The 18923-nt window shown below is 42.9% G+C and overlaps 1 protein-coding gene across 1 annotated transcript in view; it reads right to left on the minus strand.

Annotated features, from left to right (window-relative positions):
* Nucleotides 1-18923, minus strand: part of PPP1R37 (protein phosphatase 1 regulatory subunit 37) — a 726853-nt gene that overhangs the window by 435382 nt on the left and 272548 nt on the right. The window contains exon 6 of the mRNA XM_069207728.1: nt 9165-9315. Coding sequence (XP_069063829.1) covers nt 9165-9315 — 151 coding nt within the window. The remainder of the gene's footprint in view (nt 1-9164; nt 9316-18923) is intronic.

Below are 18923 nucleotides of genomic sequence, written 5' to 3' on the forward strand. Positions count from 1 at the left end.
CGATGAGCAGCATCACCAACAAGGGGTTGGCGCAGTGCACCCATTTTATTAATAATCATCACGGGGCATGAAGGCGCCATTGAAAAAAGGCAAACTGAGGATTACGCAGCCAAGTTTAATTATTATTCTTACATTGGCCTACAAAGCTGCCACACAAAGAAAGACTTCAAGTGCAAACGGACCTTGGAAACCAATCCTTAAATTTGACAGCTGTTTGGCAACTGCAAAATGGAAAAGTGACCTCCAACAACTGTGTATAAGGGAGACTATTAAAGAGACTGATTTCACATGGACGGGCACAAAGCACACCAGAGAAAGGCCTCACCAGCAAATAGATAAATGCAGGCTGGAATTTTATTGTCTTTGAAGGAGCTGTTGTCGATGGGGCGCCATTACAAACACGAGGTCTGTGTGTTACATTATAGCTAATAATGGCAATATGAGAAACACAAGGCCTACGGGCACAGACGGGCTGCATTCATCTCCTGTTGGTTCAGGCTGAGTTTACAGCACGCTGTGCTTTCACCTATGGCTCCGCTTCACCCAAGTATGTAAGCCCCGACAGCCACGCCATAGCGCTGTCGGGGCTTGACCAAGCGTTGCTGAACACTACTGTCGTGCCCCATGACGCACACTGGGTCGGAATGTCTCATAAATGGGTGCATTTTTTGTGTATATTTTGAAAACATTGACAACTAGCAAGGAAGGATTTTTAAATGGCACTGAAACGAGAAAATGAAATGCCTTTAAGACCAAAGTAAGTATACTTAAAAGTATACAAGAGGCCATACGCTTACGCTCAACCTAATATATACATTATCCACAAACAGTCCACTCAAGGCGCACTCCTCTTGTCGGTGCCCAAGTCAGGGAAGGACCATTTCCCTATTTTTAGTGTAATAAATATATATATATATATATATATATATATATATATATATATATATATATATATATATATATATATATATATATATATATATATATGGAAAATGTCACTTACCCAGTGTACATCTGTTTGTGGCATGTAGTGCTGCAGATTCACATGCTGTGCATATCTCGCCATCTAGTGTTGGGCTCGGAGTGTTACAAGTATTTTTCCTTTGAAGAAGGCTTTTTTTTTTGAGTCACGGGATCGAGTGACTCCTCTCGGTGACAGTGCACATGGGCATCAACTCCTTTGTTAGATTGTTTTCCCGCAGAACAGTGAAGTAAGGAGTGGAAGATTGTGTATGTACAACTATAGATATATAAGAAGTAACTAAGATGTCCATGGAAATATATATATACATATGTACAAATTAGTACTACAACTACAGGCTCCCAGGGAGGACGCATGTGAATCTGCAGCACTACATGCCACGAACAGATGTACACTGGGTAAGTGACATTTTCCGTTTGATGGCATGTGTAGCTGCAGATACACATGCTGTGCATAGACTAAAAAGCAGTTCTCCTCCCAAGTAAGAGGTGGTAAGCCAGTAGGAGTTGAGGTGGTTTGAAATAATATTTTTAACACTGCTTGTCCAGCATTAGCTTGTTGCCTAGATAACATATCCACACAGTACTGTTTAGTGAATGTATGTGGTGTGGACCATGTGGCTGCTTTGCATATTTCTGCCATCGGTACATTTCCTAAGAATGCCATGGAGGCACCTTTTTTTCCAGTGGAGTTATTAAAAGCTGCCTTTAAGCTTTAAGTTAGCATGTTTGAATACATCTTATGATTCATCTAGCTAATCTTTGTTTTGAAATTAGATTACCTTGATGAGGTTGTTGGAAAGCAACAAAAAGTTGTTTAGTTTTCGTAAGGTCCTTTGTTCTGTCTACATAATACATTAGAGCTCTTTTAAGATCAAGTGTGTGTAGAGCTCTTTCAGCAGTAGATTCTGGCTATAGAAAGAAGATTGGCAATTCCACTGACTGATTAATGTGAAAAGGTGAAACCACTTTAGCCAAAAATTTAGGATTTGTCCTAAGTACTACTTTGTGGTTGTGTACTTGGAGGAAGAGTTCTTCTAGACTAAATGCCTGAATGTCACTTACTCTTCTCAATGAAGTAACTTTCCATGTTAGAAAATGAATCACACAAGAGTGCGTGGGGTCAAATGGGGGACCCATAAGTCTAGTGAGCACAATATTAAGATTATATGCAGGAACTGATGGGGTTCTGGACGGAATAATGCGTTTAAGTCCTTCCATAAATGCTTTTATGACAGGAACTCTAAAGAGAGATATGCTGTATGTTTTGAAGGTAGGCTGATTAGTTGAATCTTGATGGATTTGCTTTTTGTAAATAAAGCAAATAGCACACAATATCTTGCACTGATGCTTTAAGTGGATCTATATTTTTAAATTGACAGTAGTCTACAAACCGTTTCCATTTATTTGCATAGCATTGTCTGGCTGTTGGTCTCCGTGCTTGTTTTAGAACGTTCATACATTCTAATGGAAGCTGTAAATATCCAAACTCTATGACTTCAGGAGCCAATTGCTAAGCTGAGCACACTGGGATTGGGATGCCTGACTTGACCTCTGTTCTGGATTTACAGGTCTAGTCTGTTTGGAAGCTTGTGATGAGGTACTACTGACAGATCTAGGAGTGTTGTGTACCAGTGTTGGCGTGCCCACATGGGAGCTATGAGTATCATGGTGAGAGAAGCGTGACGCATTTTGTTGACCAGAAACGGAATTAACGGGAGAGGGGGAAAAGCGTAAGTAAATATCCCTGACTAGTTGATCCATAGAGCACTGCCCTTGGACTAAGTGCGTGGGTTTCTGAATGCGAAGTTTTGGCATTTTGCATTCTTGCTTGTTTTGCGAAAAGGTCTATGTTTGGTGTTCCCCACATTTGAAAGTGATATTTGTAGGAATTTGGCTCTGTATGTACTATTTAAAAGTAAGAAATAGCATGCACAGAGTCCAAAGGTTCCCCTTAGAGGTAAGATAGTGGCAAAAAGAGAATTCTAATGCTCTATTTTGCAGTAGTGTGGTCAAGCAGTAGGCTTATCAGAGGGTAGTGTTAAGCATTTGTTGTACACACACAGTCAATAAATGAGGAACACACACTCAAAGACAATTCCAGGCCAATAGGTTTGTATATAGAAAAATATATTTTCTTAGTTTATTTTAAGAACCACAGGTTCAAGATTTACAAACAATACTTTAAATGAAAGCTATTTCACTCAGGTATGTTAGGACATTTGAATCATCACAATAGCATGTACAGTTTTGGCAAAAATGGCAATAAGCTATTTTAAAATTGGACACAGTGCAAAAATCAACAGTTTGTGGGGGAGGTAAGTATTTGTTAGTTTCACAGGTAAGTAAAGCACTTACAGGGTTTAAAGTTGGCTCCAAGGTAGCCCACCGTTGGGGGTTCAGGGCAACCCCAAAGTTACCACACCAGCAGCTCAGGGCCAGTCAGGTGCAGAGGTCAAAGTGGTGCCCAAAACACATAAGCTTCAATGGAAATAGGGGTGCCCCGGTTCCAGTCTGCCAGCAGGTAAGTACCCGCGACTTCGGAGGGCAGACCAGGGGGGTTTTGAAGGGCACCAGGGGGGACACAAATCAGCACAGAAAGTACACCCTCAGCGGCACAGGGGCGGCCGGGTGCAGTGTGCAAACAGGCGTCGGGTTTGCAATAGGTTTCAATGGGAGATCCAGGGGTCTCTTCAGCGATGCAGGCAGGCAAGGGCGGGGGGGGGGGGGCTCCTCAGGGTAGCCACCACCTGGGCTAGGGAGAGGGCTTCCTGGGGGTCACTCCTGCACTGGAAGTCTGATCCTTCAGGTCCTGGGGGCTGCGGGTGCAGTGTGTTCCCCAGGCGTCAGGTTCTTTGAAGCAGGCAGTCGCGGTCAGGTGGAGCCTCTGGATTCCCTCTGCAGACATCGCTGTGGGGGCTCAGGGGGGTCAACTCTGGCTACTCACGGGCTTGCAGTCGCCGGGGAGTCCTCCCTGTAGAGTTAGTTTTCCGCAGGTCGAGCCAGGGGCGTCGGGTGCAGAGTGGAAAATCTCACGCTTCCGGCGGGAAACGTGTGGTCTTTAAAAGTTGCTTCTTTTTGTGCAAAGTTGCAGTTTCTTTGGAACAGGGCCGCTGTCCTCGGGAGTTCTTGGTCCTTTTAGATGCAGGGTAGTCCTCTGAGGCTTCAGAGGTCTCTGGACCCTGGGGGACGCATCGCTGTTGCAGTTTTTCTTGAAGTGGGAAGACAGGCCGGTAGGGCTGGGGCCAAAGCAGTTGCTGTCTCTGTCTTCTCTGCAGGGCTTCAGGTCAGCAGTCCTTCGTCTTCAGGTTGCAGGAATCTATCTTGCTTGGTTCTGGGGGCCCCTAAATACTCAATTTAGGGGGGTGTTTAGGTCTGGGGGGTTAGTAGCCAATGGCTACTAGCCCTGATGGTGGCTACACCCTCTTTGTGCCTCCTCCCTGAGGGGAGGGGGGCACATCCCTAATCCTTTTGGGGGAATCCTCCATCTGCAAGATGGAGGATTTCTAAAAGTCAGAGTCACCTCAGCTCAGAACACCTTAGGGGTTGTCCTGACTGGCCAGTGACTCCTCCTTGTTTTTCTCATTATCTCCTCCGGCCTTGCCGCCAAAAGTGGGGCTGTGGCCGGAAGGGGCGGGCATCTCCACAAGCTGGGATGCCTTATGGCGCTGTAACAAAGGGGGTGAGCCTTTGAGGCTCACCGCCACGTGTTACAGTTCCTGCAGGGGGAGGTGAGAAGCACCTCCACCCAGTACAGGCTTTGTTACTAGCCACAGAGTGACAAAGGTACTCTCCCCATGTGGCCAGCAACATGTCTGGTGTGTGGCAAGCTGGCAAAACTAGTCAGCCCACACTGGAAGTCAGGTATGTTTTCAGGGGGCATCTCTAAGATGCCCTCTGGGTGTATTTCACAATAAAATGTACACTGGCATCAGTGTGCATTTATTGTGCTGAGAAGTTCTATACCAAACTTCCCAGTTTTCAGTGTAGCCATTATGGTGCTGTGGAGTTCGTGTATGACAGACTCCCAGACCATATACTCTTATGGCTACCCTGCACTTACAATGTCTAAGGTTTTATTTAGACACTGTAGGGGCATAGTGCTCATGCACCTATGCCCTCACCTGTGGTATAGTGCACCCTGCCTTAGGGCTGTAAGACCTGCTAGAGGGGTGACTTATCTATGCCATAGGCAGTGTGAGATTGGCATGACACCCTGAGGGGAGTGCCATGTCGACTTAGTCATTTTCTTCCCACCAGCACACACAAGCTGGCCAGCAGTGTGCATGTGCTGAGTGAGGGGTCCCCAGGGTGGCATAAGACATGCTGCTGCCCTTAGAGACCTTCCCTGGCATCAGGGCCCTTGGTACCAGGGGTACCAGTTACAAGGGACTTACCTGGTTGCCAGGGTGTGCCAATTGTGGCGACAACAGGTACAGTTTAGGGAAAGAACACTGGTGATGGGGCCTGGTTAGCAGGCCTCAGCAAACTTTCAAATCATAACTTGGCATCAGCAAAGGCAAAAAGTCAGGGGGTAACCATGCCAAGGAGGCATTTCCTTACAATATTGAACTACCTGTGGGTGAATCTCCCATTCCTGTATTTGTTGCTGCGTCCTGCTTAGAAGGTCTGCTAGCTGGTTGTGTATTCCTGGGATATATTACGCTAGTAGGCGAATGTGAGTGTGAATTGCCCATTTCCATATTGTTTGAGCATGAATGGACAACTGGGATAAGTGTGTCCCCCCCTTGTTTTTTCAGATAATACATTGTTGTCATGTTGTCTGTTCTTATTAAGACTGTTTTGTGTATGATCTGTGGTTGAAATGCCTTGATGGCTAAGAACGCAGCTAATAATTCCAAGTGGTTTATGTAATAAGTTGATTGTACTGAGTCCCATTCCCCTTGTATCGTTAGATTGTAGAGATGGGCTCCACAGCCTGTCATTGATGCATCTGTTGAGATTATGGTCTGGGGCACTGGGTCTTTAAAGGACCACCCTTTTGTTAAGTTGCTGTGATTCCACTGTTGCAGAGATTTGTAAGTTTGGCGGTCTAACACTAGATCCTGTAACCAACCCTGTGCCTGAGACCATTGTTGTCATACACACTGTTGCAGTGGTCTTATGTTTATTGGATAAGTAATAATTTTTCCTGTCTCTTTCTGGATTTGTATTCTTCTCTGCTTGCTGTCCATAGCCTCCAAAATGGGTTGAATGTCCTATTGATCTATTTGATGTTCAGAGGTATGTTTTGTGCCCTTAGAGAAATGTTCAGTGAATGTTTTGGGCACATGTTTCATTCAGGCCTAAAGTCCTGTTTCTTCTGTACAGGATGATGGTTTCGGCTCCAAAGTGGATCTGAGGTGTTTCGGTCCCAAAGCCATTGGCCAAGGTTTAGCTCCGAAGCCAAACACATTATTTTCGGATCCGAAGATAGTGGGTGTTGGCTTGGGAGGTTGAGTTCTGATTTTCTTTCTCGACTCCAAACACCGAAACAGGCATGGCCTGTTGGAGTGTTTTGGCCTTTTTCGGCGCCGAACCCAGGGGTCAGTTGACGATTAGTTTTTTTTCTGGTGGAACCATGGCTTGGCAGCAGTGATGCACCCAAGGCCTTGCTTGATTTTTTTAAAAAGTGGGTGTTGGAGCAGGTGTACTCACATAATGTGCCGCTGCTATTGGCTGGCTGGCGTCTGATGATCCTTGTCCGGAGTCGGAATCTGGGATCGAAACTGCTGTCTGTGCCTGTGGTGGACTCAGTGAGCTTGGTCGCGATCTCCAGTCTTCGTGCCCTTCAATTGCGTAGTGCCTTCTTAGATCGAAACGAGCGACATGCCTCGCAGCTTTCCTCATGGTGTTCTGAAGAAAGGCAGAGATTACAAACCGAGTGTTGGTCGGTATAAGGAAATTAAGTGTGGGACCGAGGACAAAATCGGAATGGAGTCTGACCCATCAGGCTATTGCACAGTAGGCCTGAACAGGCCCGAGTGGGGCGCAAGCACCCGAGAGGGCGTTTTCTTGATCCTGACGGTACTATACGATCGAGTGCAGAAGAAACCACGTTTGAAACAATACCGATGGTATGAGAAAAGTTATCGTTAATATAGAGTTTCCGAATCGAAAGTCCCAGAGCGAGAGGGAACACATCCGAACCAGACAGCGGAAAGAAAACAATCTAACAAAGGAGTCAATGCCCACGCGCACTGTCATCGAGAGGAGGAGTCACTCGGTCCCGTGACTCGAAAAAAAAAAGACTTCTTCGAAGAAAAACAACTTGTAACACTCTGAGACCAACACTAGATGGCGAGATATGCACAGCATGTGTATCTGCAGCTACACATGCCATTGAATACATTATATATATATATATATATATATATATAGATATATAGATATATATATATGAAATCTGTTGTAATGGCATGCATGGTAAGGGCATATTCGTTGTAAAGGCATGCATGATAAAGACTGCGTGCTAAAGCCATGCAGGGTTCAGCCTTCGTTGTAAAGGCTGTTTCCTGCGTCTATATATTTTGCATTCTAAGCCTTATTTACAAATGCCTTTGGCCTATTTGCGTCACCTTGTTCTCCACATACCCTTTCACCTTGCAGGGTAATACACAGAGTCACCAGCCAATGTGTGCCAACCCACATTCCCTTCTTTGCTTTTTCCTACAAAACAGAGCATAGGGAGACAGCGATCAGGCCTGGGACTCCGTTTCCGCATCATCCTTCCCATCAAAGATAGCAGAACACTCATCATGTGTAGTTAGCTACATACTTCTGTCATGGGGTGGCGTCACATGCACTTGAGAATAATGGTTAATGGTGTTCAAGGTAGTCACAGCAGCTTACAGCATTTCCTGTTAAAGCGCAGTCATGCAGCTAATTAGGAACTGTATCTATCGCTGTCCATACCATTTTCTGGAATAGGAATGCCCCACAATGTCACTCATCATTTTCCATGCTGTGCTTCCTTTAACCACCGCTTTCCTCCATTCTCCTTATGAACTAAAAGGAAGGAATCCCATACAATAGCATTTTGGATCAAGGCCAGTCCCTCATTGTTAATGGCCTTTGCCATAATCCACCTAGTGAAGTGTTAGTGTAAATCAACAAGTAGCATCTTTGCTTGTCGCATTCAGGCTGATGCCTGTGCTGATGCCATCACTCTAAATATATGTATATACTATAACTGAAGGCTATATATGGGAAACTGTAACCTTCAGTTTGCAGGTATTTTCCATTGCACATTTACACACTGTGCATATTCCTGCCATCTAAGATTGGGCAGAAAATGTCAACTTGTTAATCTTGAAGTATTTGATCATACCAACTTCAACTCGAAGCCCAAGCCGTGATTAAGCATATTAAACAGCAAAAAATAAGAAGCAGTGTTACACATAAGCTATTTCACGACACAGAGGTTGTTGGCCATTTTGCAACATAATGTCCAAGAGAGTGCTCTCCTTATGACTTCACCAGTGGAGCGCCTACTACTGAAAGACTAGGTACAGAGAGGTTAGTTATGTACGTCACTAAATGCTATAATACAGTACAAGAATTTTCACAATTTCATCAAGCATTAAAAGAGATAGCAGCAACATACTGGGAAATTCAAAGTTAACTGAGTAATTCACTTTGGCAGAAAGAGCAATAGTACGACTATGGCAATGAAACGTTTTAAACTTCACACTTCTATAGCGCACTACTCACCCGTTAGGGTCTCAAGGCGCTGTACGCATACCACTGTGGAACCCCTCCTGGCTTTTCCCTGTGAGGTGCCCACTCCTGGGCAACTCCCATGGTGAAGCCAGGCATCCAAGCGCTGTCAGGGCCGTTGTGGAGATTAAGCAATCTATTGTCCAGAGTTACAGAGTGAGACCCATTAATTAGATTACGCACCGAAGCAAGAATTATCTGGTACAAGGGAATTGAGCCCACGAACCGCCGAGGCGGGAATTGAACCCTGGTCCCGGGCCAGATCTCTGCATCAGGGTCTGCCACTCTAACCACTGTGCCACACTTCTCTTTGAAATAACAGAAAAGCAAAAACCTGACTTATGAGAGCTTCAGAATACATGTTGGGAGGGCCTAATGTGCTTGACTGTTAGCTTGCTTGCCCCCTTAATGTCTCAACAGGTCAATTGTAAATAACAGTCTCCTTTCCATGTGTGCCTACTCACCAAGCAGCATGAGGGGTCGTCCAGAAAGGCTGGCATTCTCAAGGTGCAGCACAGTTAGGCTGCTACTGATCCTTAGGGCACGTGCCACAAAAGGTGCTGAGTGGTCCAAGAGTGGTGTGTTTCGGGCATCAAGATACTGCAAGCAGTTTGTCTGTGAAATCAAAACTCTATTACTTCACTGCCATTTTCTTATCTGTCATTACGAAAGTTCAGAATAAAACAATATTTGTATTTATTTGATTTATATTGTGCTGCCAACCTTAAATACATAGTGGATATCTGTCCTAAGGTATCAGAGTGAAAGACCAGGCAAATCTGTTTTCAATTGAAAATGCGGTTGAGACGCTGAGATGTATATGAAACATAATGTGGCCCAATATCATTTTACTTATAACACTTGCACTAATAAAATCATCCTCCAAATTGTAACAAATTCCATCCTAGTTTTAGCCCAACAGCTTCTTTCCCCAAAAATAAACACATATGAAAAAGTGTCATGGCATAAACCATATGTGCACAGAGTATAATATGCTATTTAGTACCTTGATTCTGGGAGGGGCATCTTGAACAACTCAAAGCATCACCTACGTCCTTGCCCCTCCCCACACTTGAGTAATAAATAGCATTTTACACTCAACATCTGCAGATCAAATTATATATGAATTTAGTAATACCTCTTTATTTCAATATGTGTAAATTACATTGTGATTTTCGGTGCGGTTATTTATTGTCGTTTTGGTCTTGTTTTGTTTAGATAAATATTTCCTATTTTTCTAAACCGGTGTTGTCATTTTGTAGTCTTTTCATTAAGTTACTGTGTGTGTTGGTACAAATACTTTACACCTAGCGCTCTGAAGTTAAGCCTACTGCTCTGCCAAGCTACCAAGGGGGTAAGCAGGGGTTAGCGGAGGGTGATTCTCTTTTACCCTGACTAGAGTGAGGGTCCTTGCTTGAACAGGGGGTAACCTGACTGTCAACCAAAGACCCCATTTCTAACATAACAGCGCTACGAGGCCTCTGGGTAGCTGGCGCTATATAAGTCTCAATAACATAACATAACATTATTGGTCTAAATATTGCAAGGTTATAAGCACAGCACTTTGTAGACTAGTTTGCGGACTGTACACAAACCAAAGTACAGCTATCTCTAGCTTTACTGACAGGACAGCTGAATTTGAGACCTACAAAAAAAACAAAAATTCTAAGGCTAATTTTTCATAAACTACCCAGCAGATTTACACGAAACCAAGTAAAGGCTCTTCCTTTAGCCAGTTTATTTATGTACCTCTGAATTCAACAACCTGTGGAAGTTAACATGGGATCACCTGTTTGTCCCCCACTTGAAGGATCACCAACGAACCAGCCATACTGAGCCCAAATTAGCATTTTTAGTTTGGAAAGGTTTGGGCAGATTTGTCAAATGGCACCAAAGGTATTAGCATAACCAAAAATTAAGATATGTAAAAAAAAAAAAAATAGATGAATTCTGGAGTTTGAATCTGTAAAGTTGTTCATCAATAGTCTATAGTGAGACTTTAAAAATAACATGACATTTTACTTAAATCAAAAGCCAAGACTACACTAATTTGATTTTTTGTGACTAACTCTCAACATGCATACAGGTTTAAGAAATACTCTCACCAACCTTATTTCTTTTAAATTAAAGGATATGACATTTTCGGGTTAATTTGTAAAATGGGTGGGAAACTGATGTTTAGAAAATGTGAAGGACTTTAATCTGGCGCACAGACATTTAAAGAGTCAGTGAGAACATGAGTAGTGAGACAGCAATCCTAAGAACGAGGAAAAACAATTGCTTTCCTACATTTGCCACCTACACGATGCAGAGTTTACACGTAGAAAACAATTATATTTTTTTATAAAGATGATACCAATAAATTCCCCTGACGTGTTTATGCTATAGGCTCTTGGATGTTAGTTTGTTGATTTAAAAAAAAAACAAATAAAGTATTACAATTTTTGTGTCTAAACATTAACAAGTTGGTGTGTCCCCCACATCTATACTGTATTTGTCCAAGTCTTGAATAACTAAATAAATATATTATCTAAACCAGTGGTTCTTAACCCCTTCGCTGCCAGGCCTTTTCCCCCTCCTGTGCCGAGCCTTTTTTTGGCTATTTGGGGCAGTTCGCGCTTAGGCCCTCATAACTTTTTGTTCACATAAGCTACCCACGCCAAATGTGTCCATTTTTTCCAACATCCTAGGGATTCTAGAGGTACCCAGACTTTGTGGGTTCCCCTGAAGGAGACCAAGAAATTAGCCAAAATACAGTGAATATTTTGTTTTTTTCAAAGAAATGGGAAAAAAGGGCTGCAGAAGGCAGCTCATGGTTTTTTCCCTGAAAATGGCATCAACAAAGGGTTTGCGGTGGCAAGATCACCATCTTCCCAGCTTTCAGGAACAGGCAGACTTGAATTGGAAAACCCAATTTTTCAATACAATTTTGACATTTTACTGGGACATACCCCATTTTTACTATTTTTTGTGCTTTCAGCCTCCTTCCAGTTAGTGACCAAAATGGGTGAGAAACCAATGCTGGATCCCAGACAGCTAAACATTTCTGTAAAGTAGAAATAATTCTGAATTCAGCAAGGGGTCATTTGTGTACATCCTACAAGTGTTTCCTACAGAAAAAAACAGTTGAAATAAAAAATATATTGAAATTGAGGTGAAAAAAACAGCCATTTTTCTCCACGTTTTACTCTAACTTTTCCTGCAATGTCAGATTTTTGAAAGCAATATACCGTTACGTCAGCTGGACTCTTCTGGTTGCGGGGATATATAGGGCTTGTAGGTTCATCAAGAACTCTAGGTACCCAGAGCCAATAAATGAGCTGCACCTTGCAATGGGTTTTTATTCTATACCGGGTATACAGCAATTCATTTGCTGAAATATAAAAAGTGAAAAACAGGTATCAAGAAAACCTTTGTATTTCCAAAATGGCCACAAGATAAGGTGTTGAGGAGCAGTGGTTATTTGCACATCTCTGAATTCCGGGTTGCCCATACTAGCATGTGAATTACAGGGCATTTCTCAAATAGACTTCTTTTTTACACACTGCCTTACATTTGGAAGGAAAAAACGTAGAGAAAGACGAGGGGCAATGACACTTGTTTTGCTATTCTGTGTTCCCCAAGTCTCCCGATACAAATGGTACCTCACTTGTGTGGGTAGGCCTAGCGCCCACGAAAGGAAATGGCTCAAAACACAATGTGGACACATCACATTTTTTCACAGAAAACAGGTGTTTTTTTGCAAAGTGCCTACCTGTGGATTTTGGCCTATAGCTCAGTTGGCACCTGGGGAAACATAGCAAACCAGCGCATTTTTGAAAACTAGACACCTAGGGGAATCCAAGATGGGGTGACTTGTGGGGATCTGACCAGGCTCTGTTACCCAGAACCTCAAAATTTGACAAAAAAAACACTTTTTCCTCTCATTCCGGTGACAGAAAGTTCTGGAATCTGAGAGGAGCCACAAATTTCCTTCCACCCAGCATTCCCCCAAGTCTCCCGATAAAAACGGTACCTCACTTGTGTGGGTAGGCCTAGCGCCCACGAAAGAAAATGCCCCAAAACACTATCTGGACACATCAAAATTATCAAATACAAAACTACCTGTTTTTGCAGGCGGGCACCTGCGTTTTTGGTCCTGGGCTCAGCAGCCTTCTAGGGAAACCTACTAAAACCCAGACATTTCTGAAAACTAGACACCCGAGGGAGTCCAGTGAGGTGTGACTTGCGTGGATCCCCCCAATGTTTTCTTACGCAGAATCCTCAGCAAACCTCAAATTTTGCCCAACAAATCACATTTTTCCCACATTTCTGTGTGGGATCACCGCACTGGGACACATTTCATACCACCCAATGTTCCCCTCAGTCTCCCGGTAAAAATGATATCTCATTTGCACAACCTCAACGGTGGTTCAACTCGGCCTGTACGGCTGCCCATAGAGATCTAAAGACAGCTATTAAAACTATTCCATTCAGCCGCGATTTAATTAAACAGGCTAGGGGCCGATACAAGTCAGTTCTTGAGGAAAGAAAGAATGAAATACGCACTAGCGCTTGGGAAGATCTCATGGCAGCCACAGACTTGCGGGACCCCTCCCAATTTTGGAAGGTGGTTAATCATCCATATTTTTCAGGGCATGCAAATAGGGAGGATGACTGTCTGATACCAGAAGGGGTCTGGGTAGAACATTTCTCAGCCGTATTTCAGTTTGTAAATAACCCTAATTATGGTGTGGAGGTATGCGTCCTCCCACGCTCACCCACTCCCATTCCAATTAAGAGTAGTATTTTATTTGAGGCATATGAGATCCGTGCAGCAATAAATAAAATGAAAATAAGGAAAGCCCCCGGCCCCGATGGGATTCCAGTGGACTTATTTAAATCTTTACCTGATTTGTGGATTCCACTAATTACAAATGTTTTGAATAGTGCTATTCAAAGTGCTATCCCTTCCTCATGGTTAACGGCAATACTTGTCCCGATATTTAAAAAGGGTAATAGGCTTGACCCCTTCTGCTATAGACCCATCTCTCTCATTGACTCCACGGCTAAGATTCTGGGGAGTATCATTTTGACTCGGCTGGAGGAGTGGGCTGCAGGGAAAAACATTCTATCGCCAATTCAATATGGGTTTAAGCCTGGATTAGGCACAGTGGATCAGGACCTAAATTTACATCTCATCCTTAGCAAATATGTTATTGCAAAAAGGGAATCTATCCACCTAGCCTTGATAGATCTGTCCAGTGCATTTGATATGGTGAACAGAGCAAAGTTGTGGGAAATAATGGACACAATGGGGATCGAGCATGATTTGTTGGATTTGATTAAATGCCTATATTCTGACCTTACTATTATAATTCAGTTTGGACAACGTGGCGAAAGATTCCATCCTCTTGCATCCAATCGGGGTGTCAGACAGGGATGCACTTTGGCACCTTTTTATTTCTGCTGTATATAAATGGTTTGTATAGTTATTTAGCCCAAAATGGCAAGGATTTCCCAAGAATGAGTTTTAGACAATTGCCGATTTTATTATACGCCGACGCCGTTGTCCCTTTTGGATCTTTTTTTAACACACATACAAAAGCTTGATCTGAAAGTTAATTTAAAAAAATCACATGTTATGATTTGCGGCCCTAAAAACCCACGCACTAAATGTTTTATATTGGGGGGGGGGAAATGTTTTAACAAAGGTAAAAGATTTTTGTTATCTATGTTTGTATTTAAGTACCACTCTGTCATGGAAATTTCATTTGAATTTTAAGCTTCAACAACTGGAAAGAAATGTTGAAGCAATTTTCCGCTTTGCCCGTAGATTAGGGCATAGACCGGTTCATCAGATCATCACGCTCTATAAATCCAAATGTGTTTCGGCAGCGATTTATGGGAGTGGCCTCTGGGGATATACCAGTTCAAGTATATTACAACTGGCAGAGAATACATTTCTCCATCGGTTACTTATGGTGCCCAAGAACATAGCAAATATTATATGCCATGAGGAGTTGGGAATCCGTCATATTACAGACCTGATAGATATTGCCCCACTATTGTTATGGATAAATGTATGGTTAAATCCGGCGGCCATTTTAACACGATTGTATAAAAGACTATCTCGTTAGCAAATTTTAATAAAATTCCATGGTTAAATTCTGTTCGCAATGGCTTTCGAAACTTGGACTTGGAGTATATGTATTTCAAACCAGAGCTTTTGTCTGCCAATGCGAAAGAAATTGTTAAACTCCGATATAAAGAGCATGTTATGAACCTTAGATATCAAGTGGCAGAGAAATTGAGTTCTTTTAATTCATATGTACAAATTTCATCTTTAGATTCGTTAGAACCTTATTTTGTTTGGTTCCCGATCATCCCCTTATATTCTTTACTTGTACTTTTTAGATTTAACTTGATCCATTTTAGAGTGGCGTTTCCGACAAAATGTGTGTGGGAAAAAATATTACCACCATGTCCTTGTGATAATTTTTCAAAACAAAGCACTTGCCATTTTATTTTGTACACTTTACTCAGCACCTAGGAAAATCTTTTTATTACCTATTTTGCGGAATCTGCACACCCTTTCCTATAAAGAAGGATTGATTGGCATTCAAAGCCTTTCATCCAAACAAATGTGCAGCTCTATTTTAAGTTTTATCAAATCCGCTATCAGCATTAGGAACCGATATGAATCAGTAATGTGATTATGAATTAAGGGAATTTAGATATCGTTTTACTGTTGTACACGATTTTATAAGTATTTATTATTTTATACTGATTAGTAGGCTTAAGTGGTAAACTTAGACTTTACAGATTTGCAGATCTAAGATATTTGTCTTTGAATTATACAAATAAGTACTGAATATTATGATGATTTATATGTATGTATACGTACTTTTATGGCAGTACGCCGAATAAAGCTATTCTGACTGACTGACAGATACCTCATTTGTGTAGGTAGGTCAAGTGCTTGTGAAAGGGAAGAGCCAAAAACATGTCGATATTGAGGGGGAACAAAGGGGGTCCAAAAGGGCAGTTTGCAAAAAAACATTTTTTCGGCTGACAAGTGCAGCAGAATTTTTATCGGTACAGAGGAGACAATGCTGGGTGGTAGGAATTTTGTGGATTCCTGCAGATTCCGGCAGGTTCCATCACAAAAACGAAGGAAAAAATGTGTGATTTCCAACAAAGTTGGAGGTTTGCAGGGATTGAGGGTACAAAAATGGTGCGGGTGCATGTGAAACACCCCACCCTGGAATCACCCAGATGTTTAGTTTTCAGATGTGTCTAGGTCTTGTGGATTTTTCTACATGGCAGCGTCCCAAAGTCCATAAAGTACAGCCCTCACCATTCCAAGTGCGACGATTTTGAGAGTAAGCCAAGTTCTCATGGCCCAAATGTAAAACTAAAACCCAAAATCAAATGTCTTCTTGCTTGCTTTGGGATACGATGTTTTAGAGTGCGGGGAGAGCTGAAAGACTGTTACCCCCTTCAGTTGAGGTGGAGGCGTAACCAGGCCCATACTGATTGGTAGCCACCACCCCAATATATATATATATTTATTTTTTTAAATTCCCTGGCATCTAGTAGACTTTCTGCCCAACGGGTGTGGATCAGGGGTAATTGCCCCATCTGCCCACTGGTAGGCAGCACAACTTTGGCCCCATTTATTTGGGGTGGGGGTATGGCCATACCCCCACCCTCTTATTTTTGAAAATAGAAACTTTGCCTATTGCGCTCCCTCTTGGCTCTGTGCCCAGGACATAATGGTTACGTCCTGGACACAAGAGCACTGTGCCTCAGAACGTAACCATTACGGCCTGGGCACAGAAGGGGTTAAACTTTAGACTTCTGTAGACCCCCACTGCATCATTAGAAGACAGAGACCCTGGGGCTCAGAAATTTATATGATTTGGACTTTAAAACAATACAAAAACAAATATACATCAAATAAATGCTCAAATATTGAAATATGTCTAATTCACAATCAAATATAGAAAAAGTTATTACAAATTTCCAATTGTTCTTCTTTAACTGTATACTGTTGTCATTTTAATGTATTAACTTTAGCATTATTTAATTTTGTTAAACAGTCTCAGAGCCCCTGAGCAGGTCTCACGGATCCCAAGAAGACCTTGTAGCACAGGTTAAGAATCACTGATCTAAGCAACTGCAGAGATCATACACTTTTGTGACCACATTACCTATGCTCATATGCAAGCAGTACAGCACTGAAGCATTGACAAAATTCACACACAAAAAAAAATCTTTCATATAACAGTAACTGTAATGGTTAAACATTTAGTTTTCCAACTCTATCCTTTCTAATGGGAGAAAGAAAGGGGGTGATGAAGGGCGGAAAAAGTGAAATCTCACTATGCTAAAATCCTGAGGGTATCTAAAAGCAAAACGAAAAAGCTACTTACCTTTGTAACACTATTTCTGGTACAAACTATCTAAACGCAGATTCCTTCCCTTAGAATATTTCCCAGGTGCCAAAATAAATAAGGAAAATCTTGATCATTACCTCAGCACACTGGTAAGTGGCGTCATTTGTCTCTGCATCTGCGTCAGAAGTGACGTTGCAGTGCTTATCGAGGTGCCACCCTGGCGTGACCGGACATCAGTTTCTTTTGTGACTAATGTGCCAAAAACGCAGAGCTAAGGAAAAACCAATATTACTGATTTGACGAGTGTGCAGTGCCTATAGGGATCCTTTGGGTAAAGAGCCCAATTCACAGAGAGGGGACGGCTGGAGGGTAGGTAAGATATCTGTGGTTAAAATCTCTACCAGAAAAAAAGTGTTACCAAAGGTAAGTAAATCATTCTTCTGATAAAGAGTTAACAGCAGAGTGTTCACCAAAGTGAGGCCCCATTGTGGGATCACAAAAGTAGTAAGTGAGAACAAACGTAAACCTTTCAAGAACCAAGTCACAATGGTGACTTAAATAGTGGGGGGGGATTGATCCTGAAGACACAAGAAAGTCAAAATGGCTGACAGATAACCTCTAATGTTGCCTAGAGCTAGACCTTGCTGGGCTAAAGAAAGAACAAACAGAACCTCCACAAGAGGGGCAGAAAGGGGGTCCACAATGCGTGAGGGACGGCAGGCAACAAACTTATCCCAACAGGAGGCCTAGACAATTTTAGTGGAAGGACTCCTGGCTGCTAATGACATCACAAACTTGGGAAGAGAGTTCAAAAATTCTGTTGTTCAATCTCAATGCTTGAACGTGGAGTGTGTGCAGGTTCGGGTGTAAGTCCTGTCTTGCTGCTGTGACAGGAGATCCTTCCGAAGGGGCAGTCTGACTGGAGGGCAGATGCTGGGACACTCTGGATACCATACTCTCCGTGCCCAATCTGTGACCACTAAAATGACTTGGGCCTCGTCTGCCCTGATGATCTTGAGAACTTGGGGCAGGAGTGGGATTGACAGAAAGGCATACAGGAGCCCTGAATTCAACTCGAGACAAAATTAGTCTCCAGTGAGAACCGCTTTCGAAACTCCTATGCGCAGAAGTGCCGACACTGTGCACTGTATGCAAAGTCGAACAGTTCGAGCTAAGGTTCTCCCAAATGTGGTAAAGACGTTGTGCCAACAACAGGTGTAGTCGCCCTTCATGATCCAAAAGGCATCAACAGCTGAGTTTGTCCACCATGGATTTCAGTGAGCCTGCCAGATGTTGGCTGATCAAAAAGATGTCTTGACTCTCCCACCAAAACTACAGGCAAAGAGCCTCCTGGCACAAGGTCCACGACCCCACATGACATGGCAGTGGTGTTGTCCGAACACCTGATACAGCCTTCCTTTGATTGGTCTAAGGAAAGCTTAAAATGCCAAGAGGATAGCTCTCAAATCCAACAAGCTGATGTAGAGCTGAGCTTCCGCCAGAGACCAGAGTCCTCTAATCTCCACCCTTCCCTGATGGCAGCCCCATTCGAAGAATGACACATCTCATCACTATGAGCTCTGGGTGGAGATGAGAAAGGGGTCTGCTGCTAACCCAATTGTGTTTCATCAGACACCACTGGAGATCTTATGCAGTACCCTTGGATATTTGGACCAGGTCGGAAAGATTCCCCGAATGCCGTGACCACTGGGACTTCAGGTCCCACTGGAGATCCTGCATATGCCAGCAAGGATGTTGTACTAGTAGGGTGCAGCAAGCCATGAGACCCAGGTGTAGCACTAGCATGTTGATAGTATACCACAGTGAATACAGAAGGTTCAC

The sequence above is a fragment of the Pleurodeles waltl genome, chromosome 9 (assembly GCF_031143425.1).
Source record: "Pleurodeles waltl isolate 20211129_DDA chromosome 9, aPleWal1.hap1.20221129, whole genome shotgun sequence".
In the NCBI taxonomy this organism is placed as follows: Eukaryota; Metazoa; Chordata; class Amphibia; order Caudata; family Salamandridae; genus Pleurodeles; species Pleurodeles waltl.